Genomic DNA, 27,065 nt, shown 5'->3' with positions numbered 1-27,065 from the left:
CGCGTTATTGGGTTTGTAAGAAAGGAGCGCGCGTCCCAATTTCCAAGGCGCCCTGGGCTACTGAGAGAGGCGGCAGACTACCGGGAAGAAAGAATGCAAGGCTTCAGGAACTGCCGTTTTCGTATTAGAGCGTTTCTCACCTGGATAAGAATACGGGTGGGGTCTCGGACCCGCCGACCCTCGTCTACCCAGTGGATCAGATCTCTAACTCTATTAAGTAATAAAATAATTAGAACGATTAACGACAAAAAATCGGGTTTGCCGACAGAAATGGTAGTCGTCCCAAGAGATCTGAGCATGAACTTGGCCGCATGAGGCAATCAACACAGCCTTAAAATAGGAGAAGTCCGAGTTTTTTCTTTTTTTTAAGTCTCCCGTGGGCCTGAATTTAGGCTACATAGTATTGTCGATGAATGAACCTTATTACCTGTCAGGGTTCGATTAATCTCTATTTGCTTCCTAAAAATTTGAGATTCTGGGCTTGTGTAAGATTTGAAGTAGTCTATAGACACTACCTTTTCCCACAGCTTATTATGAAATCCACGGAGTAGCGCTCAATGTACAATCATGAGAAGCCGGCTTCTCATATGGAGGGAAACTTTTCAGCAAATAAAAGAACAAATCTGACTTTTTATATGAATCGGATAACTGGTGATAATCAAATGCTTTCGAAATGATATTATTACCTTATTTGCGATCATAAGAGAGCCCAGAAGAGATAATCAAGTCGGAGGAGTGGAGGATTACTTGGGCGCGAGAAAAGAATCCAGGTGAGAGAAGTTCAATTAGATGAAACTCCAGTACATTTAGAGGAACCTTGAAGCATTTTACTACCTATATATAACAAGAAAACAACGAAAAGGAAGTTTCCCTTCTTCAATTTCCCCTGTCTTTTCCCTCCGAGGCTTCATCTGGCTCCTTAGACCTCGCGTGAATGGTAACGTCTTCCATTTAATGATTTCCGCCACAGTTCAGGAACAGAAGAGCGGTCTTAGAATGAGAGTTCGTTTTAATGTGATTGACCTTCTTGTGTAAAGTACAAAAAAGCTCCCATCAAACTGCCTCCAGGGCTGTGCGCGGGTTCAGAGCCGGAATTGGACCCTTTCGAAGATACGTCTCTGGTTGCTGTCGGCCGCCCTACAACCAGGGTTCATCGCAACCTACCTACTTCGCCTACTCGTAAATACATTGCGTAGGCTCCAGCCTCACACGGTTGTCGATAATGGTGCTTATTTCTTTCGCCTTCAGAAAGCAAGGATCTCCAAATAATGGTCGAACACACGGCAGATTCGGTGGTTTCTGATGCCACTTCGGACAGTCAACGCGTTCTGAAAAGACATCGCATCCGCCACACCAAGTCTCGCAATGGCTGCTATCCTTGCAAATCCCGAAGGGTCAAAGTACGAATATTACTTGATGGTTGAGTTCCGACTGATTCTCGGGAACCGAATGCTGATATCTCCAAGTGTGACGAATTTCAGCCCGCCTGCGGCACATGCTCTTCTAGAGGCGAACCTTGCTCTTATCCCAGCCCACGCATTCCTTCGAAGAAAATCTCTAAAGTCAAAAGGGGAGAGTCGAGCCACGACAATAGATGCCCATTGCCAGACTCTTTTGGGTTCTCGGATGGAGCTCCGCCGCTCAACGCGACATTACCAGCTATTTTCTGGAGCCAGTATGATCATGGACACGAGAACCTAGCCATGGAGGATTTGAAGCTCCTTCAATTTTTCCATTTGCACACTGCGAGACAAATGTCGTTGCACCCGAGGAGATCCATGATCTGGCAGCGGATCATCCCTGAATTTGGGAAACAAAAGTCGGTTTCTGATGCATCTGCTTCTAGCACTAGGGGGCATCCACATGATCACACAGCAAGCTGAGGCTAACAGGTCTGGCGTACTTGACCCCTCAGATACGGTGGACTTGACAATCATCATGGAGCATCATCAAAGAGGGCTGGAAGGCTTCAGAAAAGAGGTGTCTTGCATAACTTCCTCCAATGTCGAACTTGCTTTTACGGGCTCTTTGCTTCTTGTCGGGTTTGCCTTTGCATCCCTTAGAGTTCAGGAGCTCAATCCGCCTGACATGATTCCCGAAGAAATGAACAGAGCAACAATTCATTCCTCCCCAACAAATGGCATCTTACGTCTCAACTGGTTATATCTTAACCGAGGGGTATCAACTGTGATACAAGATCAATGGGATGTGTTAAAAGCTAGTCGACTCCGGCAGATGGTGATATACCCACACGGCGATGGGTATTTGAAGGATTTACCGTTCGATGCATCATCATCTCGACTTTCTCGTTGCTCACCTCGCCTGTTCAAATTTGCCGAAGGCGCCAGCGAAGCAGTCGCCAATATGAAAGCTTCTATTTCGGGGCTTGAACCCGCTAAGGATGACTTATCAAGCCACTCGAGTGTGCGGACATCCCAACCTTCGCCGTCTACAAGTCTAGGCTTAGTCGTGGACGAGTGCTCTGGCGCTATAGAGATCCTGGAGACGGTGTATTCACGCATTCTCTACGTATTACAGTGCGCAGCTACTGAGACCTCTGTTGACAAGGAGATCCAATTGGATTTTGAAGAGGCGGCGATATTGTCCTGGCCTATCCTGCTTCCAAGTACGTTCTTGGCCTCGGTTCAGGGAACTGAACATGATTACTTTCACGGACACTCACTCGTCGTTCTTGCTCATTTCTATTTGGTCAATACTCTAGTTGATAGCTGGTTTTTGAGGGGCTCCTTCGAAAGAGAGATACTCAAAATCAACGATCTTATTGGTACCCAGACGGAGAGTCAACTGTCAAAGTTGATGCTATGGCCCATTGAGGTCATGAATTTGCCATCGACCTCCACTCCTTGAACCACATAATTTTTCGACCAGGGAAGTACCTACTGGCTGCACTTGGACGGCTTCGGGCCGTGATGGCTAGCACCGAATGAGACCCTCGAAGATACCTTGATAGTCCACTTGATTGATCACTTGCTGTCATCCCTAAAATAGATATTCTTCTATTTCATCGGCTATCACCTACGTCAATCATGAAGAACACACTGAGAGGCACCCTTCAGGGTTCATCCAGCTCATCTTCATTTTTATCGTTGCCGGTCGTCTCGAACAGAGAATTGAGACGGATAGACGCCTTGAAAATACGGTCCCCCGATTGATGACTGTAAACTTGTACTGTACTGAATGCTGATGCGAAGCTCATCCTTGGGATGGATGAATAAGTCAAATCTCAGAGAGCAGCGAAGAGTTCTAATGCTAGTCAGCAGTCACTACTCGTACACTTCGTAAATGTCATCGGAGAGACAGCGAAGACACATTAAGGGTAGCGTAGGAGGATCGAACACCTAAGCCAGGTACTACCCGTGAAGGGCTGCTTGGAGCTGCCGTCTACCTTCCTTTATTGACGGAGTTTCGACGTTTACAGAAAGAGCGATTTGCCTATTCTAAAGAACTAAGGAAAGCCTTGGTGCCTTAGGTAATCGCCCCTTCGGAGAGACGAAAAAGGCGTTGTTGGTCCGGGCCCACGCTAGCAGAAAAGGAACCAGCGAAACCGTGAATCCGAATACGAGTGGGTCAACTTGGGATTTCACCACATTTCCGTGCCGTCAAATGTATCCAGTACCATAGACTCCAAGAGAAAACATGAAAAAAAGAAAATAAAATGAAAATGACGTCCCTGCTTTTAGCCCAAATACGATTACGGCGCTCAAATGAAACCGTTCGTGACTTGATTCAAATACCGACCCTGCGCGCTCAGAAAATAATCAAACTGAACTCTTTCTGCCACTCCTTCAAGACGACAAATCCACATTGAAAAGTCTCTTCAACTCCCCTTGACGCCCCTCCTGTCGGTCGGAGTATACTTAGCCCATTTGACAGTTGCTAGACCCAGTTCCAACACCCATCTATCATGGCTTCAAACGGGAATGGAGAGATAGATTTCAAATTATACCGCTATACGCCCTCTCTTGTGGCTGCAATCATCTTCATTGTTCTTTTTGTCCTTGCGACCTTGTATCATCTCTACCAGGTTGTTCGTACTCGATCCTGGTACTTTACAGTCTTCGTCATTGGAGGTGTCTGTAAGTTGGACCGCTCTCATTTCAAGGCCTTGCCATCTTCCTCGCGACTTTCGCAGAAGCCCATAGCAATCTCTGACAGGGGCTACAGTTCAAATTATAGGTTACATATGCCGCGCGCTGGCCCATTACAACAAAGAAAACATCCCTCTTTACTCAATTAGCACGATCATGATTCTTCTCGCTCCTCCTCTCTATGCAGCCTCGATATACATGACGCTCGGTCGACTCATTGTACATTTGGACGCTGAAGTTTTCAGTGTAGTGCCAGTCAAGTGGCTTACCGGAATTTTCGTCACGGGAGATGTGATCGCATTTGTGATGCAAGCAGCAGGTAAATAGTCCTCTCGATTCACTCAGTCGCCCAGGTCGACGATAGCTAATTGTAATAAAGGCGGCGGAATCATGGCCAGTGGAACACTTAGCGCGATGACCACCGGCGAACACATCACAATTGGCGGTCTCGCTGTACAATTAGTGTTTTTCAGTGTTTTCATCATAGCTTCCACAATATTCCACTACCGAGTTCGCAATAATCCCACCGAGAAGTCTTCTCGCTCATCTAGAGGACTGCACAGATCGACTTGGCAATTCGTCATGACAGGGCTATATGTGGCCAGCATCCTTATTCTCATTCGGTCGATTTTCCGGCTCCTTGAATACGCTCAAGGCAACGATGGCTACCTCATTAGTCATGAGGTATTCTTATATGTCTTTGATTCAACGCTGATGTTCTTTACTATGGTCGCAATGAGTATCTTCCACCCGTCCAAGCTTCTGTCTCGGTCAACGAAATCACGACGTGCTTCGAGGAGGTCCGATGCAGAAAACCTAGAAATTCTTCCGGAAAGACAAGTCTAATTGTCATTCGATCTATATACGTTACTGCGGGAATATGGTCACACAATGCTCGGGGTTACAAGGCCTCAATTACTTCAAGTGAGCCAGAGGGCATATTATGCTTCATAACTCATGTCTATCGCCATCGTGCCCTCTTTTGTTTTGTTTCATAGTTTCGCCCATGAAACGAAATTTAAAGCCGATATTTCAAATTATAATCATGACTGAGCTTCGAATGCGCTGGGAACTTCGCCCAATGTCTCTAGATATGAGTGTCTCGTGCGGTGCTCTCTATTATCATGTGAAATTTTTCATCTTCTGGTCTCAGCCTTGTTTTCCAGTCATGCTTTCCTATCTGTGAGATATTTCAATGAAGACCTCTGCGCCAAGGTAAATATGTCGGCCCAGCCGAGCCACACATGCTGATTCTAAGAGTGTGCAGTTTTGGGGGCACAGAGTCCTTTTGCATTGGATTATTTCACCCTCTAGGATGATAAATTACTATGCTACTACACTTTGATGCCCTGGAAATAGTTTGGATACACATCTCACCATGCCTCACATGGGAAAGTTCAAGCCTCTTTCCTATTGGATCCCGTTTCCTAACGATCGTTTCAAGAATCGAAGGGAAATCCTTTGGTCTTGGTGGTTCGACTCACAGCAAACGATCCGCCACACTATTGACTAATATTTCATCCTCTCCTTTAAATTTAGGATTAGAGACTATTTTATTAGTATTTGTTTTCATTCAAGTTTATCGCGACCGTGTCAGTTGAACCGATTTTTCTTTGTGCTGCATCACTTTGGTATCTAGATCATCCCGCTGGGTTGAATCAGATAGCCCTAGTGGGGCTAGGCAAAAGCTGGAAGAATTAAAACTCTCGGCTTTGAGCCCATGAGTTGACATGGATGCATCAAAGGCTGGTAGATAGAGTCTGGTCAGGGTAATCGTCATAGAGGCTTCCAGGTCTGAGATTTATTTCCCGTTAAGGCATGGGCCGGAGCGGCTAAATGCTATTGAAAACGCTTTGACGGACGATGAGCGAGGGGCGTAAGAAGGTGGCACCGTCAGATACCAATTTAATTTACCCCATGGTCCCTGATAGGCATCTGAGAAACATCCGAAGAAACCCCGCAAAGAAAACGATCGGAACGATTAGGGCTCCACGAGATCTCATTGGCCACGGCTTATCACTTGGCGGACCACAAAACGCCAAGACGCGGCTTATCTTTCTCGAGGAACCTTAGATTATGTAAATGATCGTGTGGGTTACTCGCCCTTCGATACAGTAGTTTTCGAAATCAGTTATACCTCCATACTCATGCGACTTCTTTCCCGGAAAATAATTCCTATATGCGCTAGTCTGTTCTAGGATACCGCCTTTAAATTCTGGCAAAATGCTATCTGTAATGGCTGTACCCAGCTGTAACAATAAAATGAGTCATCGTTCTAGTACCGTAAAGCCTCATGAAATCTCGTGGAACCGATTTGCAGTTCTGGCGATCTGGCATGATCGCCGGCCTGTCAGACCTCTCTCACTCTCCGCATGCCACAGACTTTCCACTACGCTCACTAGTCATAATATGGAAAGCTGTGCTTACGCTTACGATTACTCTGTAAAGCTAACCCGGGTAGGCAATGTTTTTCCTCTATTTCCAAGACTTTATCACCGATCACAGCTTTCATTCGTCCCCGGCCCTGGCCACGAATGGCTCTCCAATAAGCTGACAGGCTGTTCCAAGGATTGTGATTGCTTACTTGAGGAACAAACGATCCCAATCTATGGAGCCTGGAACGTGGGAACAAAACTCGGACTACGCACCAACCCCGGGGTACTTTGGCAGCTCGTATGCAGCACAATCTGTCACCAGCCCGTCTCTCTCTAGCGTGCTTGAAGGTGGATTCGAGCCTGGAAGCAAACCTGCGGCACATCTTCTCAAATTCCTCCAGCTGTCCGAGTGGGAAGAGGGAAAGAGCTTACGACGAGGAACCGCCAACCTGTATCCACTACCGTATAGAGTGGCGCGTGACAATCAACAATCGGGAGGTGTCTCAAGACACGGAAGAAGACGTCGTCCTGGCCCCTAGCGCCTTCTGGCGATGGTCCCTAGGAAAAAACCTTGAGAAAGCACTTCGACGAAAGACTCCCCGTTACCGTCGGGTGACAGCTAACGACACGGTTATAACTGTATTAACAAGCGATCTTACTAAGCGTAAACTGATTAAACGATTTAATAATACCGACATAATCTGGACCGCTATCGAGAAGCAGCTTCTGATATGGTCTGATCTATTAGTACGGGGTAAAGAGCTCACACTGAAAATCAGATTTAATTATGTAGATGACCGCCGCTCTTCTTTAGCTGTAGGTCGGAAAGGAGAAAAGGGAGGGAAATCTTCCGTTACGAGCAGGATGCTTAATAAACGGGACGCCAGGCTTATTGCAGAGGAAAATGCTTCTGGCGAGAGACCTATATAGCGTAGTATCTATAATATGGTGCGATGCGACTCACTAATATGCCTATATGGGCCTCACTGCTGGGTGGACCCCATGGGCAAAAATTACCCACTTAAAGCCTATTACATAAAGTGCCTGATCACCTATGTTGAGAAAGGTGGGGTATTGGAAAGTCACAAAGATGTTCCACAAACCGTACGCGACGAACTATACAGGGAGGAACAACAAAAGATAGATAAAGGCAAGCGCAAGGAAGTCCAGTCTGCTAGGACTGGGACGCCATATCCTCCTATTAGCATTCTCAACGTCCTACCTTCCCAGCCCTCTGCCTATGGATTCGATTTTTCGGCTCCCAAGCCGGCGGCTGATTTGACGGTTACCAGCCCACTTGAGATTCCTGGTCTCAGAGACGTAGCTGTGAAGGAGTATGGCGAATGGCAGGTGTCAAATGTTGGCGATGAGACCCTTAAAACCGCATTTCGACATGTGTGTGACGTGATGCTCGAGCATGGTCTTGACCTCGAGCAGGTATACAAGAATCAAGACCCAAGTTTCTTCATCGAGAAAGGAATAAAACTAGGCGTCGCCCGACGCTTTGTAGAGGACATTGGAAAGTGGGTTAAAAAAGTGAAGAAAGCTATGCCTGTCTATGAAATTGTGTAGGCTGGGTGAGGTTCTTCATTTTCGTCATGGGGGGAAGTATTGAGACCATACCCGTCTATGTATCTGATTAGCTGCCTCTGATTTTTGCCACGCTTTGTCATGAATTGTTCTGCATTCTTTTTCTCTTTCAATATTCATTTCAGGCAAGACAGGCAGGCCAGAAGTCAACGCAGCCTTGTCTTATTTTTGACTTTTCGCCCAGCTAGTCTGTTTTTCGAAAATGTCCCTTTCTTTGCCTTTCATACGCTTGAGACCTAGCTCCCGGAGGTCGGCGAAAAATTTAGAAGCAGCTTCGAACGTTTCAGGTCGAGTCCAGCCGTCTCTTTTAACTAAGTCATCGATACTATCAAAGAAGTCTTGAACTTCGTTCCAACCTTCTGCGTCCTTGAGATGACTTCTTAGCTCTTCCTCGGTGAAGTGATAGGGGCATTTGCCTTGAATGCCCAGCTCTTGCCATAGTCTATAACACGGTCAGCCACTATCACAGCCTAGAATTTTGAAAGCTTTACTTCTCAACTTGAATAAGAGACTCTCGGAAGGAGACAATATCATCGTCCCAAGTAATTCCGGCAAGCTCGATTGCAAGGCGCCTTGTCTTCCCATAGTCTAAATGAAATGCTCTGGCGAGTAAAGGGTTTCGCTTCTCCGTCTCTAAGTCAGCCCCTCATACGCAGTTTATGTCTCCCGCGGAGAAAGAGCTAGCCTGTCTTAGACTCCAGATGGACATTTCTGCAGTAGTTGATGAGAAGCTGAACATCCAAGATGCCTTCCGGATCTTCAAGCACGGAACCAGCTGGGCCATTATAGCCATTCAGATCTGCCTTGGCGTACCTCTTCAAGGTGTCCAGCTTTTCTTGCCTGTCATTATCCAGCGTCTTGGATACAGCACTGTCAAGACAAATTTGTACACCGTGGCGCCTAATGTCTCCGGTGCCGTTGTGCTCCTCATTCTTGCTTTCGCCAGTGACTGGACAAGATGGCGCTTCCCGTTTCATTGCCCTCGGATTCCTGTTCACATTCATCGGCATGGTTATTTACGCCGCCATTGATGTCGAGAGAGACCTGAGCGTTGCGTATTTCGCCTGTTTCATGATGACCTGGGGTACATCAGCACCGTCCGTCCTTCTTGACGTCTGGTATAACAACAACATCGCCAGCGAAAGTCGACGTGTCGTTTTGACCAGTATCGCCGTCCCAATGGCTAACCTGATGGGTGTTGTGGCCTCCAATATTTTCCGTAAGCAAGATGCACCAAAGTACATCCCGGCCTTGGTCACTACTGCTGCCTTTGGAGGCACTGGAATCAACTTGACCCTGCTTCTTGGTCTTTGGATGATGATGGATAATAAGAAGCGAGACCGAGCACAAGGTGTTCATTTGAAAGCGAAGGATATTCCTACGGAGAATATCCAGTATGAACCCGCTAGTGCGGATTTCCGATGGTTCTACTAGTAGATAAAATCTCCGATGAATATCATGACTGTTTATTTATAGCAAGAAGAATTTTATGATCAAACAATGAAAGACACCCCCCTCGATATCCATGTCCCTCACCGCCCTCCTGTCTCTCCTTTTCATAGACTATGTAATTTTGCGAAGGATCCGCATAAGTACTACTAGCAATCCAAAACTCCACAGGCCCATTAACAAGTCCCTGAGCATTGTTGATTGTCAGTCGATTTTAGACACCAACTAACTGAAAGCACGACCCTGCGGCACTAGCAGATGGCGAATATATGAACCAGGCGTTTCAAGCTTCGGAAGATTTCCCCAAACAACACCAAAATCCGAATTAACCCCGAGAAGGCGGGAACAAATGTGCCTAGTCTCAGTATGTAACGGGTGGATATGTATAAAGGCGAAACACCTTAATTTGCGAATGACATCGCGCTCTTCGCTGACGAGGGACTTGAAGGGTCCAAGGTTCCACGCTAGGACGAGCAAAACTAGACGTCTTTACAAATATAAAGCAGTCATAGGCTCCTTATTGACAAATTTGAAAGTTAAAAAATCTTCAGCATAACTTAACACGTCACGCAACTTTATCCTACAATGCCTTCTCTTTCTCTTAGCCAGGCCATCTCGGTCCTCGCCTTCACAGCTGGTACAGTGAATGCTGCCATGGGACCGGCTTTCAGCACCGGCCCAGTCGCCGATGACTCTTTTATTCGCGAGGCAACTTCTACACTCATTCTCCCTGATGCTCCCAGTGGCTCAGAGGGTGATACTTCACTGTGGGTTGGCATGGGTACCTCCAATGGCGACTTGATTCAGTCTATTGCTGATAACTGGGAGTCCGATGACTGGAGTGTCTATGCCTACACTCTTCTCAGCACTTCTGGTGTGTATCTGGACCTCTTACACTACGGAATTTACTGAGACTTTTTCAAAGCAACCACCCAGATGCCAGTTCAGGGCCCTTCATCTTCTGCCAAAAGGGGCAACCGGGTGACTATGCACTGTACGAGTAACCTCCTGTTTCCAGAGAAGTGTAAAGCTAACTCATCAATAGACAAATTTGACGATTCGACCGGCAACTACACACAGACTGTTCTCGTCAACAATCGGACCGTGTCTACCCTTTCCACCAGCGATGCAAAGGCCCAGGGCTGGGGTAGTGCCGTCGAGTGCGCCGAGGACAATTGCGGCACTGTTGGAGCTCATTGTATGTTCAAAGAGAGAAATGGCATTGTTGGAATTGTGCTAATGTTGCCACAAGCTTGGATCAATACCAAGATCATTCTGGATGTTGCCGACCCCAACTACATCAACACTCTGAGCAAGGGTGACGGTGTCACTGGAAACATGAAGACCACTGACAATGGAAAGACCTGGACTGTCAGCACCATCAACATTCCGCAGTTCACCTTCGGTACGTCTTCTTGATTGAGAAAGGGGAGATCCCGTCATTACCAATCTGGGGCCCGAAAGAAAGAAGGGCGTTGGCTTTCGAGCTTTTGGAGTCCAATGTTAGAATTGTCCCACTAGTACAGTGTCCGTATATATCGCAAGCATGAATTGTTCATTCACTTCACGTGGCATATTCGGCCATCTACAAGATTTAAAATAACTCCAGTCACTCACTCATTTTGAAGTGATAAAAACTTCCAGAGCTAGCCTCAATCAAGCAGCTCAATGGCAGTCCACATAACAGTAGCCATAACCTCACCCCCAATCTTCTCCATGACTCTTCTACTCGCCTTGTTAGACTGCGCAACCTCGGTATGCACCCACTCCCCCAGCTTGTCCCTCAACACTTCATCCTGAATATCCGACCGTTCAGCCCCAAAAGCACCCCCAGGCACAATGCCCTCTTTCATGACCTTCTTCGAAAGCGCAACTGCCAACCCTTTCCCCCTATGCTCAGGCTCGACATTTAACGTCGCAACAGCCCCATCCACACCCAGGAACCCCCACGCAATAGGCATCTTCTTCCCCCCCCCCCGAAACCATCTCTGCTATCATCATCGTAATAAATCGCAACTCCAGGCATCTTCAACAACTGCTCCCTCGGCCTGGGAATATGCGTCCGACTCTGCACGAGATCCAAATGCTCGGGCAGAACACCGACTCTACCCTTCCGATCATGATACCTATACCCATCTGGTAGAGTCGATGTATCCATAGCGCCGAAGACAGCTCTAGAGAACAGATACGTAAAATACGGCGGATTATCGAAACGATGAATCCGCAGTCCAGGGCCGGGATTAGCCTGTCCGTTGGCGTCGACGAAGATTCGATCGCGCATCAGCAACACAAAGAGAGCTGATGGAATCGCGCCAAATAAGAAAGCCTTTGGGCTTGGGGGTGGAATTAGCGGGAGGCTATTAATTGTTCGGAGAATTTTAGTTTTCTCTTCAGCCGCACTTTGGGCTCCAGATCCAGATCCAGATCCAGATCCAGGTTCAGGTCCCGGTTCAGACAGAGACAGGGATGCCAGGTACTCGGGCAACAAATTACACTTGACATGTCGCATCATTGCCAAGAGCTGATCACGAGCAAGATCCAACTCGGCTGGGGCTGCGTCAAAAGTGGATATGACGGGATCGGGGGACCCGTCACTCTGGGTGGCAGGGGCGATCGGGGGTAGTGACGTGCGGGACTCCAGGCTGCTGTATAGCACGATCTGAGTCTGACGGCCTAGAAAAAGATCCACCCGTGCAGCCAGCCACGGAGTGCCAGGGTCAGGGGTAGCTGAGGACGGGAAAGTGGCCAGGATCTTGGCGGTGGGGGACGGGTAGGCGACGCCGTGTTGGATCCGGCGGAGACAGGTGATTGAGTGGGGAAGGTGAGATGCCAGGATTGGAAGAATGCTGGTTGCATCATGTTCGTGGATTTGGGTTATCGTCATTGTGTTTTGGGAGGCGTGCTTGACATAACCCGGGGATTGATTTAGTTCGGGCATCAGGATCTGAATGCGGGGCCCGAATACCTGGATGATGGGCGATTTGGAATTGAGCTGTCACAAAGTGGAAAGCCGATCGGGTTCTCAACGAATAACCTAGAAGACTATTTGTATTGTTGTCCAGGGGATGTCTTCTTCTGAGGTTGACATGTCTGGAGTGAGTCAGATTGCGGTGGATACGGGGGGCGTCGAACTAATCCCGACCTAGATAGTGTCTTTGTGTTTATATTAAATGATTCCCTGATTTCACGATCAAATCATCTTAAAGCCGAGGGTCCGAACGCGATTATTGTGCAATTAATTTGGGCACGCGCAATCGATTCTGTGATCTGTTTCCCTGCTTTAAAGTATTTGTCACGTCCGGTCTGTGCCTGTGGCGGTGCGGCACTATTGATTCTGACAGGGGATCCGCCGACGATCACTGTCAACTCTGCATTGGCGTGGACGATCAATTTGGGGAGGTCGATGGTCAGGATTGACCTTTTTGAGGGGTTCTGGAAACAAGTGGACTTGTGAATTTTGGGATTCGGATTTTCTCGAAATGATGGTCTTGTGCGCATGGGATAGGCTACCACCCCTCAAATAATTCTGGAACGCCAGAGAACTACTCCTTTTGGCCCCAAATGAATGACGGAAAGTGAGAGAAAATAGGAAAAAAGACAAAAGAAAATGGTCATGTCTCATCACGGAGGGGTTACACCCCTACCAGGGACTCCGAGCCCCCACCATCCAGTCCTCCATCGCCAGCCATTCGCTCCATCTCGCTTCAGCCGCCCGAAGCTCGTCTTCAGTAGGCTCGCGCAGGGCTCGCAGGAATGGTGTCTGCTCATCGGGCAGGATATCGTACGCTGTTTTGGTCGCGCCCCAGCCGCTGCTCTTCGCCGTGAAGAGGTAGTTGGCGCGCTCTTGTTTGTAAATGCAGCCCACGCCGGCAGCCCAGTCATCGCCGAAGAATGCGCGCATGACGAGTGCCGAATCTTGCGCCGTGACAATCAACCGGCGAACATAGGGACGCAAAGAGATAAACGGCGCTGCAGATTGTCCCGGTGCAGGTATGTCTTGGGGACGTTGGCATGGCAGACGAATGTTGATAAATGCAGCCACGGACTGCACTGTCTGCATGTGCTGGCCTTGTTCCACAAAGTATTGCACACAGTTCTTGTAGTGTGGGTACCAGCCCGTGGGGTCGACCCGACCAAACTCGCTGTCATTCAAGACGGCTTGGGCCTCTGGGGGATTTACGCCCTCGCGACGGGTCTCATGCCTATCGGAGGAGCATTCAGCCTCTCGCTCGACCGGTCCTGGAAGGGGTCTCAGAATATGGGACTTGGGACAGGGAGTTCTCGAACATACTTTGAGGATCGCGAGAATATTGATCTCTTAGATCCATACATGGAGAGTTTTCCCAGCATTCTCTTCCGGAACCCATGCTCAGTGACATGATTGATAGTCGACATGTATAAATCAAAGTCGTCCGGGAAGCTTCAAGTTGAGAATTGACAGATTTGAGGTCTCCCATTCCGGGGCGAATGGGCCCTTAATAGGGTGAGCACTGACGGACAGCCCGTAGGGGGGGGCCCGCCGTGTGATGTCCCCCAACGATCACATTTGAAGATCAAGGGCTAGTTCGGGCCAAGTGGAGGAATAAGGCGACAACAGAACCAATGGAACTAGCGAGGGAGCTTGAGCCACACTTTTTTCACGGTCGATGAGAATTCACTAGCCACAGCACACGCCACGGCGTGGCCGAGCATGTGGTTTGTGCGCTTGGCTCGAAGCGGTAAGGAGGCTGTGGCTGTGACTTCGGATTTGTTCGGTGGATCAACAATAGGATTGTAGGCCAATTGGCTGTCTGGGTCAGATCTTGTCCACCGAACAGGAAACTTAGCGTCCCAATAGTTTGGTTGACCTCACCCGACTATCGTATAGCATTTCGGGGATTGGGGAATGAAATAATTTGGAAGCCTTCGCGCGACCATACTTCTTTGATTCTAGGGGGGATCGTACTCTCTCATTGATCGGTGCGACCTGACAGGCACATCGTATTGTGCCAAAGCGGGTCACAAATACATTGGAGATGTTCGGGGATCGTACATCGCGACGATCATGCGGCCCTACCACGTAGATGTAGGCAATGCAGGCGACAAGACCAGGGTGACGTGGTACCTGATAACGTGGGTTTGCGCAAGGGATTCCCAGAACGAGGGATCCCAGAGCAGTGCACAGCAGGCTTCCGGCTCCTCATATTGCAGGTTCTGGGTGCTAGGTGCTAGGTGCTAGGTGCTAGGTACTAGGTACTAGGTTTCAGATTCCAAGGTTTCATCTGTCCATGATCCATGATTCCTGAATTATGATCCATGATCCTAGCTCGGGCACCCCAATAGATCGGTCGATTGCGACCAAATCGAAATCAACCAGTGTCCGAGCGCAGGTGGACCCAATCACAACCATGCATCGGGCTTGACCGACTCCCGGGTTCCTGGTTATCGAGATCACCGGGCTTAGGCTCGCTAGTTTCCTCTTCAGATTGACGTGAGAGAGACCCCCGGCTCGGACTCGGCTCCGCTCCACGGCTGAACGTCACAACCATATCTTTTTAAATGCTGCATCTCGCCATCTCAACTGCAGATTTCCATCTCGTCCCCCTAACTGAGCCACCCTGCACGTCTCAATTTCGAAACAAAAGTTTGTGAACGGAAATATCCTCGGCCTTGTCCGTTCTCTGCATATTTCACCCTCCACTTCCCAAAATGTACAAGACAAACTATGAACTCTACGTACGTCAGTCCCTCGCTTCTGGCTGATCCTGGATTCACTGACCTTCTGGAATAGTCCCGACCGAGTATCGACAGCCGGCGCTCGCCGCCTCCAGATGAATTGCTGTCTCCGTTAGCAGAGCTCTATCCGCACGTTGCGGCCCTGCAGCCACGCTACAATCCCAACAACTGCGCATTCACCGGTTACCGCCACACGGGCTATTGGGCCGCAGCATATACCACGCAGTCGCTGGAAGAGCCTCCCTGTGTGCAACGAAGCAATGGTACGTTTCATGGCATGGCCTTTGTTTGATGGATCATCATTAACAATATTTATTATAGAGTGTCTGCCTGGTCGCTTTGTCTCAAAACTCCGCCGACTCCTCAGCCGGGACGATTTAAAACATCGTCGACGGTCAGAGGCAACCACTTGAGCCGCTTTTTCTATTGTCCTTGCTCAGGCGTCCACGATTGCCTACATTTTTCACCCTTCAACAATTCTTCTGTTCTTTTGTATAAGTTTGCCTTTCGAGGTGTCGACTGTCATTTTCTCATCTGGACATACGACCACAGTCAGCCCCAACGAGCGGGGGACCGACTTGCAGTTTTCTCTTTTGTTTCAACCTTCACCTTTTATTTCTAGCGATAAGCGCGGCGTTCATTCTTGGGTACCGGGACCGGATATATACGCATTGGCAACATGCTTCATCCGCACGTACATAGCAGACTGTCTATACAAATACGATTATTACTCCATCAGTATACCACATCTGTGTCTAGCCATCACATCTTGAAACCTCCAGTATTATAATCGAACGGCCTGTAATCTCCAAGTGGACCTCCCGAACCAAAACTCAACCCGAAACCTGTTTCACGCAACTGCAACGCCTGAACCCCCACTTTCATCTAGGACCGACTTCAGCGTCATAATCCCCCCAAGCACAATCACCACCGACCCAGGTACCCGGGCCCACAAAAGCACCAAAAAAAAAGCAACCATCACGCAATGACCTGCATCTGGCCCCTGCGCCGATCATCCCCCTCCGCACTACGCACTTCGCCCTACAACACTACACTTCGTGGCCCCTGCAAGTCACCGGTAGCTCGTCCTCATATTCCCACTTACCCACTACGCAAGTAGCATCCTAGCTCCCCACTAGGCTTCTCGCAATCCACAGCGCTCGTAAACAGTTCCAATAGGAATCTCCTCTTCCCCTGTCTCCCCAACACCCGACAACAGTGACCAGCACCTATGCCCCAGGAAATACAAACCCGGTCTCCACGCTCCCGATTCCCCTCAGGCCCGTCCCGAGCGGACCCCACGCAATAGTACTCCTAGCTGATGCTGCGAAACTCGCACTCGAATACCTTATTCGGGATGCCGGGTCTAACGTTTCTTTTTTCTTCTTTCTGCTGCCCGGTACCCGTTTCCAAGGGTTGGCACCGAAGGTTCACGGTTTATGTTGTGTGACATGCAGTATAGGCCTGGAGTGAGGATCCTCGCCTTGATTTGGTTTGCCTCACTCACTATTTCCCTCCCCTATCCCCATCTTGGAGGATCGCCTTTATTGATAGAGATAGAAGTCGCATCAATGTACAATGTCACATCCAGGACAACGATCGTGTCACGTCATGGCCCCATTTGCCGTGCGGGTGGCGGGTCTGGCCCGAGTGGTGGCATTGCATTTCTATTGTCTGCTCCACGAGGGACCCCTCCTTCATGCTGAGCCTATGTCAAATCGTTCATAGAGTCCGTTTCTCCGGTCCACTCCACTTTGTTCTTTTTTTCCTCCCTTTTCCCCTTTCTCATCGAAGGCACCAGCCACATCCCCTTTCAGGACATTGTATTTTCGATCCTTATCTTTTGAGTTTATATATTTTTTATTTGTTATTTTAAATAGGTAGACAGCGTCGATTCCATTCATGGATCGTGATGATCGGCGATCTACCCTAACAGATGATCTACAGTCGGCTTTTGGAGAGTGGGGAATTATTTGATGGCTCGGTGTTTGTGTATCCCGGTCGTATCTGGTCTAGATTCGGGTGCGACGGTGCCATTTCCCTGCAGGAATTATTAAGTAAAAGTATGTGATATTGGAGAGAGACTCGGGATTTGAATTTGGGTTTTGTTCAGTGCTGAAGGGGGGGCATTGGGGAAGGTTGAGGTCGGACTTTGTGAGCTTGGAAGTGAGGGGAGTTTGTTTCTTGCCTACTGACAATTTTGAAGAAGCTTTGGGAGAGATGTAGGTGTGTTAGATGCTTTCGGGTCTTTGCGTAGCCTTGCTGCTCTTGACGTCCTTCGCCTCACGTTGGCTCAGAGGAGGGGGGCGGTGGAAGAAGGATTTCCCCTTCAAGGTCTTCTCTACCTTTGTTGTTTTCAAGTCGAGGACACTGATACTCTACACTCAATTCAGGGGCCCTGGAGAGCTACTTTAATTTCGTTGCCAATGTAAGCATCATCTCTACGACTGCATATGTCAAAGGACAACAATTAACAGGGTATAGATTGAGGTCAATATTAAAAGCACCATCAAGCACCACAAACCGAACAAAATGCACCCCCAAGCTCCAATCCCAGTGACAAAAAGCCACAGCAAAAGGAAGACGACACAATTTTGCAAGCAGCAGCTCATCGAAGACCTGCTGACTGAAACCAAGATCAAAAAAACAAGACAACATCAAGGAACGTGGAAGGGTATCAGAGCGGAGCTCTCGCATCCGCATCATACTCTCATCAAAGTATTCGTTTATCGCCATTCAAATCATGAGGCATGTCACATCACGCCAGACTAGCAGAGCTGGCAGCTGCAGTCCCCCACCGGAATCGCCTGAGTCCTCCTCTCATAGCTTCCTGTCCACAGGCCGCCGATGAACGTGCGCCAGGTACACTTCCATCTCCCATCATCCCCGCTTCAACGTGACTGACTTCGCGACCGAGCATATATCCGGCCGAGAAGCTGATTGCTGAGAATAGGACCACGACACCCGCGCTGATGACCCACGTCATGATTGTTGGACTGACGGGGCTCGTTGAGTCTGATAGACTTGCATGTCGACTCTTCTTTGTGCTGCGGTCTTTAGGCGAGATGGATCGGCGCTTGGCCTTGGAGGGTGGACCAGGAGCGGTGCGGGGGTGCCGCCGGCGGGACGGGCCCACTGAGGAACTTGATTCGATGTATCGTGGGGAAGAGGCTTCTTCGCCGCTTTCCTCACCCATGGCGACTGACTCGCCCACTAGACGGAAGGTTGATGGCTGGGAGGGGCCTGGACTGGATGAAGTTGGTTGGTTATCTGCTTTGGGGAGGCCTCGGGCGGCGGCTGCGCAGGACAAGAGGGTTGAGAGACTGGCCCGGAGGGCAGCGTCGTGGTCTGCATGGTGGGAAGGCGAAATCATGTTGAAGGGGCTGTGTTGGGATTGCTGGGATCTGCGAGATCGTACGTTGGGCGGGTATGAATCTCGGCGGATTGCAGTGCCCCGGCTGGAGGTGGAGAGCACATTGGGCGGAGAGCGGCGCGACTCATTTGGACGAGTCCACGAGGGGTCACTTGTTGCTGGTGGATGAGAAAAGAGATTGGGCTGGGGGACGAATGGTGATGGGCTGATGCCCATACCAAGAGCAGTAGAAGCATCGTCATCTTCATCATCACTCGAGGCTGCAACTGCATCTGAGGGAGAAGGGAGTGCGGATAGCGGGACCCGTAGAGCCGGGCGATTGATATCCTCATTTGAGCTGCTCAAGTTGGGATCGGGCTCACTCTCGCTCTCTTCATATTCCTCTTGGCTGCTGCTCGCCAGGCTAGCGTCTCTTGATGAGTAGTCCACCTGGGCTGTGGTAACGGCGGCGAGGTGTTGCAGGCGTCGTCGTCGACTGCGATGCTGATACATTCCGCCTTCTCCATTGTCCACACGAAGACCAGTTGTAATGATATCGTCGTTCGTAGCAGCCGAGGATAAGGATGAAGATGACGGCTGTGATGATACTTCAATCCAAGAGTCTATGTAATACTGTAGTGAGTACATACTGAAGCATGAATCAAAGGCGAACAAAGCGACTGCATGTCGAAACCGGATCGCGAGGACAGAGGAGGTACCCTGCACGAGTATATAAGGAAAGCAACATACCAGAGGTTTCTGATCTCATGCCAACCGCACCGGACGGCCGGGGCTGACCACGATCGAGCGAGTGGCCATCGCGCATCAGTTGACGTGCGGCTCTGGGCTCGCGCACCTGACCTAGCAGGTCGCAGTGATTTGGTTGCATGGCCAAGGTGAAGAGTAGAGGAGGGAGGAAGGATGGAAGATAGAAATGGAATCTAGGAATACGGAGGTGGAACACAGATTATAGGAGTCAGGCCACCCGGTGGAACAGCGGTCAGGCGTGGGGAAGAAGCAATCGACGAGGTTATCTTATCAGTGTGGAGAGGATCGGCCCTATCATTGATGCCCAATACTCCAAGACCTTTGAAGGAGATTGGTATTCGCAGTTCCGGTTAGATGGCACCTGTAGCGACTCAGGTCCTGCGATATCAAAGAGAGTCCAACGGAGTAATGAGGGTAGAGATAGAGAAGAAAGGGGCAGGAAAAGAAAAAAACAAGGAGTGGATGATGAGGTGATCAGCAGACGCCGCAGGTGATTTGCAGCCCGTGACGGAAGCCACCGATGAGAGGGGTCAACACTATAGAGCTGAAGAAAAACGACGTAGATGGAACAAATTTGATACAGATGCCAAAATTTGAGGAGAAGAACTACAAAATCTGATTCAGAAGAGAATCGGACCGGTCATTCAGCTCTGATCTTGCGTTTGCAATGAAAGAGTAACAACAAAGAGATTGGGGCATGCGGGGGAGCCGGGCGGTGCCCACTGGCAGTATATACTTCTTACGCTTCAAAGGGAAGGAAAAAAGAGACAAAGTGTGAAAGTGTGAAAATGTGAAAATGTGAAAATGTGAAATATGAGATTACATTGCAATCATCCTAGACTATCAAATACAAGCTAACTTTTTTAGTTACCGGGGCCTCCGATGGCCCATGAACTCCCATATGAGAATAGCAAAATACAGTCAGTAAAAGGCTTAGAAAGTGATCTTGCTGCCCTTGAACTCAGGGATGCTGCCCTTGGCCTTGTTGAAGCCACCACGGTCACCACCGAACCCACCGCGGCCACCACCGAAGCCACCACGGCCACGGCCACCACCACGACCACCGCCGCCGCGGCCACCGAAACCACCACGGCCACCACCACGGCCGCCGAAGCCACCACCACCCTCACGGGGAGGACGGGGGGTGCTGAAGTCAAGGCGGATGGAGCGACCCTCGAGCTCCTCACCGTTGAGGGCACCGTGGGCAGCCTTGGCCTCCTCAATGGAGCCGAACTGGATGTAACCGAAGCCCTTGGGGCGACCGGACTCGGGGTCAGTGGGCAGGCGGATACCGAGAATGTTGCCCTGCTCGGAGAACAGGTCGCGGATAGAATCCTCGGAAGCGCTGAAGGGGAGGTTGCCGACGAACAGGGTGTCGGACTCGGGGCTGGTCTGGTCACCGTACTTGCCGGCGCGAGCCTGGGCACGGTCACCACCCTCCTGCTTGTTCTGGCGGCCAGTAGCGTAGTCCAGGTTGATGGTACGGCCATCAAGATCAGAGTCCTTCTTGGCGGCATAAGCCTTAGCGGCATCGGCAGCGTTGGTGTACTCAACGTAACCGAATCTGGAAGATGTAGTTAGTGACTGGGAGGACGCGGAAGACATGAAGAATGAACAACTTACCCACGGGAGCGACCAGACTCACGGTCGGTGACGATACGGCAGCCGGAGAGCTCACCGAAGGACTCGAACTCACTGCGGAGCCAGTCCTCGTCAACGTTCCAGGACAGGTTGCCGACGAACAGGTTGGCGGAGGCGCCCTCGGGGGCGGCCTCGGTCTTGGCCTTCTTGGGGGCAGCGACGGGCTCCTCCTCAGCCTTGCGCTTCTTGGAGGAGACAGCAGTCTCCTCGCTGTCCTCAGACTCAGAGTCGGAGGAGTCGGAGCTGTCAGAGTCGGAGCCAGACTCGCTGTCGCTGGAGTCCTTCTTGGCATCCTTCTTGGCGGGCTTCTCATCCTCAGACTCAGAGTCAGAGGAGTCAGAGTCAGAAGACTCAGCCTTGGCAGCAGCCTTCTTGGGGGCCTCAGCCTCGGACTCAGAGTCAGAGGAGTCGGAAGAGTCGGAAGACTCAGCCTTCTTCTCGACCTTCTTGGCGGCGGGCTTCTCGTCCTCAGACTCAGACTCGGAGCTGGAGGAGCCATCCTTCATCTCTTCATCAGAGTCGGACTCGGAGGAAGACTCCTCCTTCTTGGCAACCTTCTTCTCAACCTTCTTTGTATCCTTCTTGGGGGCAGGCTTCTCATCCTCAGACTCGGAGGAGCTGGAGGACTCCTCGGACTGGGACTCAGACTCAGACTCAGAGCTGGAAGGAGTGGGCTCCTTCTTCTTGTTCTTCTTGGAGGCCTTGTCCTTGGAGGCGACCTTCTTGGCAGCGTCCTTGGACTTGGTGACACCAGTGTCCTTGGCCTTGGCCAAGACCTTCTCGGCCTTCTTATCGACCTTGGAGGAAACCTTAGTCTTCGACATTGTGTGTGCTGCAGCGAGAAAAGAATGTTAGCACTGTGTAACAAGTAGGGTCCACCTCACATCCCACGTACAGTGGTTTGGGGAACAGGATATAAGCGATTTGGAAAATGTGCGGCAAAGCCAACAAGCCCTCAAATACACCCGTGTAGATGTGATAAATGCAACAACCCTCAGGAGATGGAAACAGCAACAGCCAGGAGTGATCTGATCACAAGCTGGTCGATACCCACAAGTAACCCACAACGGACAGAGTTCAAGCCCACAGAGACCGGCGATACGCAACTAGAATATGAAACCCACGAGGAAATGTCCCACAGAGCCCACAGAATAGATATGCAGAAGATCAAGCCCACAGCCCTCGATGTGAAAAAGCCCACTTAAAAGTCTGTTGAAAGTACTGTGTACTGACAAAAAAAATTTGCAAGTATGGGAACCCACGCAGCTGCGTCAGTTAGTGGAAGGGGGATATGTACTTATGGATGGAGGTTTCTTGAAAAGAGAATCAAGAAAAGTGCTAGCACAAAAGTATGTGATAGCAAAAGGGGATGGGAGGGAGGATGAAGAGGAAGAAAAATTCTTGCCTGCAGCTGGGGGAAGCTTCTCTTATCAGAAAAATTTCTGAGAAAAAAAAATTCAGAGGCTGGCAGAAAGACGTTCCGCCTACCTTAAAAAGCTAGACCCAGGCACTAACTATGCCGCTCAGTGGAGACATTACGGGTACCTCGCAACCTCTCACGTTGCTGCGCTGCGCAATGTCATTCCGCGGTACTCTGAGTCCTCTTCTCAGGGTTGGTTGACCAGGTCTCTTCTTGTTTCACAAGCTCATTCTATCGACTGTGATTGTCGTCGATGGGATACTGACTCGCCACCTAGCTTGGATTGTGATGCCTCCTCCCACCCCCCCTCGCACCGTCCGCGGAAGAAGAGAAAGTTCCTGATCAGCCCGGGCTCGAATAACAACCTAATCTTAGACATTGGAGAAGGCAAATACTCGCCCACCTTTCCTCTTGTCTCATTCCTCTGGCCTGCTCGAGCAGGCGTGTCTCAATGGCTGATCCTGCCTCTCATCTTGATGGCTGTCGGTCTTTTCCGATGGGCTGTCAGTCTGTGGGGTTACTCTGGTAGGCATATTGGGACCTCTGGAAATGAATGACTGCTCACATCATCCAGGATTTCAGGTACCGCCAATGCACGGTGATTTTGAGGCCCAACGGCATTGGATGGAGATCACCCAGCATCTACCTATGGCCAAGTGGTATCTCTACGACTTGCAGTACTGGGGCCTCGATTACCCCCATTGACCGCATACCATAGTTGGTTGCTCGGGAAGATGTATGTATATCTCGTGTCTGAGAGACGCATTGGCTGATCGGAGGCAGTGGTACCGCCATTGAGCCTGCATGGTTCGCATTAGACAAATCCCGCGGCTTCGAGGACCCCAATTTGAAGGTTTATATGCGCGCCACCGTCGTCGTCTCCGAATACCTCGTTTACATTCCGGCTGCCGTCAACTTCCTTCGTCGTTATACTCGGATGCAGGGTGTACATGCGTGGTCTTCCTCGATTGCTCTAGTCGCCGTTCTCCTCCAGCCCGCGACAATTCTCATCGATCATGGTCATTTCCAGTACAACACCGTGATGTTGGGCCTAGTGGTTGCGAGCTTGGATGCAATTCTGGCCGGACGTATGCTCTGGGCCTGTATATTCTTCGTCGGAGCTCTGGGCTTCAAGCAGATGGCACTTTACTATGCACCTGTCATTTTCGCTTACCTTTTGGGAGTCTGCGTCTTCCCCCATATCCATATTCCTCGGTTGATCAACATCGCCCTAATCACGACTGCCGCCTTTACTCTGCTTTTCGCGCCGCTCTTGATCGGCGCAACTGGTCCTGAAGCGCGAGAATTCATCGCTTCCTCGCCACAGCCTCCTCTACTTCAGGCACTGCCGATCTCCATTGATAAAAAATCGGTGGCATATGCGGTCATTTTCCAGCTGACACAAACCATTCACCGCGTGCTGCCCTTCGCTCGTGGTATCTTCGAAGATAAGGTTGCGAATGCCTGGTGTGCCATCCACACATTCTACAAGCTCAATCGGTTTGAGACCTCGCTCCTCCAACGAGCATCACTCGGCGCCACTCTTGGTTCAATTATTGTTCCATGTGCCATCATTTTCCGCCACCCGCGAGCCTCGCTCATTCTCCCTGCAATGTCTTGCGTTTCCTGGGGATTCTTTCTCTTCTCCTTCCAAGTGCACGAGAAGAGCGTCCTCCTTCCTCTCCTCCCAATGACCCTCTCGCTCGCCGGTGACGGCGGCCTGAACAAGGAGAATCGCGCCTGGGTCGGCCTAGCCAATATTTTGGGCTCGTGGACCATGTACCCGCTTCTTAAACGCGAAGAGCTGAGTGTGCCTTATGCCGTGATGACCCTTCTCTGGGCTTACCTTATCGGACTTCCTCCTCTCCTTTGAGACATATCGGAGCCGGTCATCGCTCGAGGACCCGAACTCGCAATTCGAGCTCAATATTTTCACAAAGATCCTCCACTTTGTTTTCTACATAGCCATGATTGGCTGGCATGTTCTCGAGGAGTTCGTCGAGCCCCTGCCGGGCAAGCCGGATCTGTGGGTGGTTCTCAACGCCCTCGTCGGAGCCGGCGGATTCGGGATCATGTATATCTGGTGCATGTGGAAGTTGATCACCCAATGCCGGCGGATCGATCTGCAGGCGGCCGAAGAAGAGAGTCGGAAGAAGAAGCAGTGAAACAGCGCATTGGGTGGCTGTGCAATTTTTGATACCCCATTATGCGCACTTTTCGTTGGGTACAATGTGCTACTAGAGCTAGACTCAATCAATCTGATCATAGATAATGACAAGTTCGTTCTTTGTTGTAAGGGATGAGAGGTTGTATTCGTAAACTCGGTATCTATTCGAGCGCAATGCAGTCCCTTGGTCCCATTCTTCCCCAAATCCAGACCGGAGAATATTCACAGACTAGGAAGAAAAAATAAAAGAAAACTCCAGCCAATGAATGCTATGGTACAATTGTAATATACAGACAACTCCATGGTCGCCTAGACCTTGAAGCCGAAGCCGGCCATGCAGGTCTTGTACTTTTCAACCATCGACTGGCACTCCTTCTGGGGGTCGTCGGACTTGGAAAATAGCATGCAGTCATCACGGGCGGCCTTCTCCTCTTTGCAAACGCAGCAGGGCTATGAAGAAGAGGAGTTAGTTTGAAAGTTGCGACTTGTTTCTGGTGGCGGTCATGAACTTACCTTGGGCTTCTCGGTTTGCGTGGGCTGGGTCTTGGACTCGGCAGGGGCCGGCGCGTTCTTTTCTGTATCTGAAGTATTAGCGACAGGTCGATACCTTCCCAGGCTCGTAGTGTAGTCGTTGCGCAATGTGCAGGCATCTGGGACGGCGGAAATGTGGATCGCAAAGAACGATGGAATGAACGTACCGGAGGAACCAAAGAGCCACGACATTTCGATGAATTAATATCTTGCGAAAGGATGACTGGAAGCGAGAGTATAGAGCGACAGGGAACGACAATGTATCAAGACAGAAAGTTCGCCATGTCGCGATGAGACCATTCTGAGATTAGTAATGAATTTTTTGCGCAGCTGGTCCGCACCACGCACCGTATTGTTTTTTTTTGTTATCGCCAAAACATCCCGCTTTGTTACTATTTTGCCTCCTGTCTTGCCTCTTGAATTTCTCTTTTTTCGGGTGCGATCTTTCCTTCTCGTGCGTGAAATTCTGCTCTCGTCTCTCCTACCTACTTTGGGCCCTATTTTCTCATCTCAATTTCTTTCATTTCCCTGACAATCTACCCCGCCATGGCCCCTCGTAAGGTCTTCTCGCTCGAGGGCAAAGGCCTCAAACTCGACACTGCTGAGGACATTGAGTCCCACATCAAGCCTCTGGTCGAGAACTTCGATTATACCGAAGTCCGATTTGGTGGCAACACCCTGGGTGTCGGTGCTTGCGAGCGCCTCGGCGCTGTCATCGCTACCCAGAAGAGCCTTGAGATCGCCGAGCTTGCCGATATCTTCACTTCGCGTCTCCTCTCCGAGATCCCTCCAGCTTTGAAGTCCCTTCTGGATGCTCTCCTCGAGATCCCCTCCGTCCACACCGTTAACCTCTCCGACAATGCCTTCGGCCTCAACACCCAGGCTCCTCTGGTCGACTTCCTTTCGCGCCACACCCCCCTCCGCCACCTGATCCTCAACAACAACGGTCTCGGCCCCGCTGCGGGAACTCTCGTCGCCGATGCTCTGAGCAAGCTTGCCGAGCGCAAGGAGGAAGCACGTAAGGAGGGCAAGGAGGTCGTTCTGCTGGAGAGCATTGTATGCGGACGCAATCGCCTAGAAAACGGCAGTATGGAGGCTTGGGCTCGTGCCTATGAGAAGCACTCTGCTGGCATGAAGTCAGTCAAGATGACCCAGAACGGCATCCGCCAGGAAGGTATCTCGCACCTGCTCAAGAATGGTCTTCGTCACGCTAGCTCCCTGGAGGTTCTGGATCTGCAGGATAACACCTTTACTTTGATGGGGTCCACTGCTCTGGCTGCTGTCCTGGAGGGCTGGCCTTCTCTGATTGAGCTTGGTGTCGGTGATTGCCTGCTTTCTGCCCGTGGTGGTATCAAGGTTGCCAAGTCTCTGGCCGCCAACAAAAACCAGAAGCTCCAGACTATTCGTATGCAGTACAACGAGGTCAAGGCCGACTGTGTCAAGGAACTCGCTTTCGCCGCTAAGACTGCCCTTCCTAGCCTGCGTCGTGTTGAGCTGAACGGCAACATCTTCAACGAGGATGATGTTAACATCGTCGCCCTGCGGGAGCTTTTGGAGGCCCGTCAGGAGGAGCATGGTTCTGACGACGACGCCGAGGACACCTGGGGCGTTGATGAGCTGGATGAGCTTGAGGAGGAGGAATCCGAAGAGGAGGAAGAAGAGGAGGAAGAGGCGGAAGAGGAAGAAGCGAAGGCTGAGAAGATTCTCAAGGATGCCGACCTCGCCGAAGAAGAGAAGGTGTCTCAAAAGTCCGACAAGGATGTTGATGAGCTGGCCGATGTTCTGGGCAAGACTGGCATCTAAGCCCGATGACTCTTGACTGGCATTCTGGTCCTAGTATCTCTGCCTAGTATCTCATTGTCCATCATTGACGGACTCTGAAGGCATCACCTCTGCCTTGCGAAATTGGCCAGTCCCACCGCACCTTCTCATACGAAGTGGCTCCAGC

General features: G+C 50.3%; 13 protein-coding genes across 13 annotated transcripts; 7 read left to right on the top strand and 6 right to left on the bottom strand.

Moving 5' to 3' along the window:
* Positions 1 to 1,365: 1,365 nt before the first annotated feature.
* Positions 1,366 to 2,868, top strand: N7477_006975 (uncharacterized protein; the record flags this gene model as incomplete). The annotated part of the gene is made up of 2 exons (XM_056968638.1): positions 1,366 to 1,675; positions 1,853 to 2,868. 2 exons carry the CDS (start codon positions 1,366 to 1,368, stop codon positions 2,866 to 2,868), a joined length of 1,326 nt encoding a protein of 441 aa, XP_056821434.1.
* A 1,033-nt stretch (positions 2,869 to 3,901) lies between these two features.
* On the top strand, positions 3,902 to 4,955 carry N7477_006974 (RTA1 domain-containing protein; the record flags this gene model as incomplete). Its single annotated transcript, XM_056968637.1, has 3 exons — positions 3,902 to 4,097; positions 4,186 to 4,428; positions 4,489 to 4,955. Coding segments are annotated over 3 exons (906 nt in total), but the record flags the coding sequence as incomplete, so codon positions are not given.
* Positions 4,956 to 8,236: 3,281 nt separating this feature from the next.
* On the bottom strand, positions 8,237 to 8,705 carry N7477_006973 (uncharacterized protein; the record flags this gene model as incomplete). Its single annotated transcript, XM_056968636.1, has 2 exons — positions 8,237 to 8,516; positions 8,566 to 8,705. Coding segments are annotated over 2 exons (420 nt in total), but the record flags the coding sequence as incomplete, so codon positions are not given.
* Positions 8,706 to 8,775: 70 nt separating this feature from the next.
* Positions 8,776 to 9,508, top strand: N7477_006972 (uncharacterized protein; the record flags this gene model as incomplete). Its single annotated transcript, XM_056968635.1, has 2 exons — positions 8,776 to 8,986; positions 9,021 to 9,508. The coding sequence occupies 2 exons, from the start codon at positions 8,776 to 8,778 to the stop codon at positions 9,506 to 9,508; spliced, it is 699 nt and encodes a 232-aa protein (XP_056821431.1).
* A 600-nt stretch (positions 9,509 to 10,108) lies between these two features.
* N7477_006971 (uncharacterized protein) lies at positions 10,109 to 10,942 on the top strand (the record flags this gene model as incomplete). Its single annotated transcript, XM_056968634.1, has 4 exons — positions 10,109 to 10,397; positions 10,449 to 10,517; positions 10,569 to 10,721; positions 10,776 to 10,942. The coding sequence occupies 4 exons, from the start codon at positions 10,109 to 10,111 to the stop codon at positions 10,940 to 10,942; spliced, it is 678 nt and encodes a 225-aa protein (XP_056821430.1).
* A 233-nt stretch (positions 10,943 to 11,175) lies between these two features.
* On the bottom strand, positions 11,176 to 12,407 carry N7477_006970 (Acyl-CoA N-acyltransferase; the record flags this gene model as incomplete). The annotated part of the gene is made up of 2 exons (XM_056968633.1): positions 11,176 to 11,514; positions 11,598 to 12,407. The coding sequence occupies 2 exons, from the start codon at positions 12,405 to 12,407 to the stop codon at positions 11,176 to 11,178; spliced, it is 1,149 nt and encodes a 382-aa protein (XP_056821429.1).
* Positions 12,408 to 13,163: 756 nt separating this feature from the next.
* On the bottom strand, positions 13,164 to 13,902 carry N7477_006969 (uncharacterized protein; the record flags this gene model as incomplete). Its single annotated transcript, XM_056968632.1, has 2 exons — positions 13,164 to 13,762; positions 13,815 to 13,902. The coding sequence occupies 2 exons, from the start codon at positions 13,900 to 13,902 to the stop codon at positions 13,164 to 13,166; spliced, it is 687 nt and encodes a 228-aa protein (XP_056821428.1).
* Positions 13,903 to 15,211: 1,309 nt separating this feature from the next.
* N7477_006968 (uncharacterized protein) lies at positions 15,212 to 15,530 on the top strand (the record flags this gene model as incomplete). Its single annotated transcript, XM_056968631.1, has 2 exons — positions 15,212 to 15,238; positions 15,294 to 15,530. 2 exons carry the CDS (start codon positions 15,212 to 15,214, stop codon positions 15,528 to 15,530), a joined length of 264 nt encoding a protein of 87 aa, XP_056821427.1.
* Positions 15,531 to 17,996: 2,466 nt separating this feature from the next.
* On the bottom strand, positions 17,997 to 19,479 carry N7477_006967 (uncharacterized protein; the record flags this gene model as incomplete). Its single annotated transcript, XM_056968630.1, has 2 exons — positions 17,997 to 19,213; positions 19,341 to 19,479. 2 exons carry the CDS (start codon positions 19,477 to 19,479, stop codon positions 17,997 to 17,999), a joined length of 1,356 nt encoding a protein of 451 aa, XP_056821426.1.
* Positions 19,480 to 20,291: 812 nt separating this feature from the next.
* N7477_006966 (putative nucleolin protein Nsr1) lies at positions 20,292 to 21,823 on the bottom strand (the record flags this gene model as incomplete). Its single annotated transcript, XM_056968629.1, has 2 exons — positions 20,292 to 20,922; positions 20,982 to 21,823. The coding sequence occupies 2 exons, from the start codon at positions 21,821 to 21,823 to the stop codon at positions 20,292 to 20,294; spliced, it is 1,473 nt and encodes a 490-aa protein (XP_056821425.1).
* A 426-nt stretch (positions 21,824 to 22,249) lies between these two features.
* On the top strand, positions 22,250 to 24,584 carry N7477_006965 (dolichyl-P-Glc:Man(9)GlcNAc(2)-PP-dolichol alpha-1,3-glucosyltransferase ALG6; the record flags this gene model as incomplete). The annotated part of the gene is made up of 5 exons (XM_056968628.1): positions 22,250 to 22,273; positions 22,461 to 22,944; positions 22,994 to 23,096; positions 23,203 to 24,241; positions 24,294 to 24,584. The coding sequence occupies 5 exons, from the start codon at positions 22,250 to 22,252 to the stop codon at positions 24,582 to 24,584; spliced, it is 1,941 nt and encodes a 646-aa protein (XP_056821424.1).
* A 311-nt stretch (positions 24,585 to 24,895) lies between these two features.
* Positions 24,896 to 25,309, bottom strand: N7477_006964 (copper metallochaperone COX17; the record flags this gene model as incomplete). The annotated part of the gene is made up of 2 exons (XM_056968627.1): positions 24,896 to 25,036; positions 25,100 to 25,309. The coding sequence occupies 2 exons, from the start codon at positions 25,307 to 25,309 to the stop codon at positions 24,896 to 24,898; spliced, it is 351 nt and encodes a 116-aa protein (XP_056821423.1).
* A 354-nt stretch (positions 25,310 to 25,663) lies between these two features.
* Positions 25,664 to 26,920, top strand: N7477_006963 (GTPase-activating protein RNA1; the record flags this gene model as incomplete). The annotated part of the gene is made up of 1 exon (XM_056968626.1): positions 25,664 to 26,920. One exon carries the CDS (start codon positions 25,664 to 25,666, stop codon positions 26,918 to 26,920), a length of 1,257 nt encoding a protein of 418 aa, XP_056821422.1.
* Between the last annotated feature and the right edge of the window lie 145 nt (positions 26,921 to 27,065).

The sequence above is a fragment of the Penicillium maclennaniae genome (assembly GCF_028827695.1).
Source record: "Penicillium maclennaniae strain IBT 15551 chromosome Unknown utg000006l:1.0-2513246.0:1.0-2515036.0, whole genome shotgun sequence".
Lineage (NCBI taxonomy): Eukaryota > Fungi > Ascomycota > Eurotiomycetes > Eurotiales > Aspergillaceae > Penicillium > Penicillium maclennaniae.
Note: the sequence above shows the minus strand (reverse complement) of the source record. Positions and strands in the feature narration are given on the sequence as shown.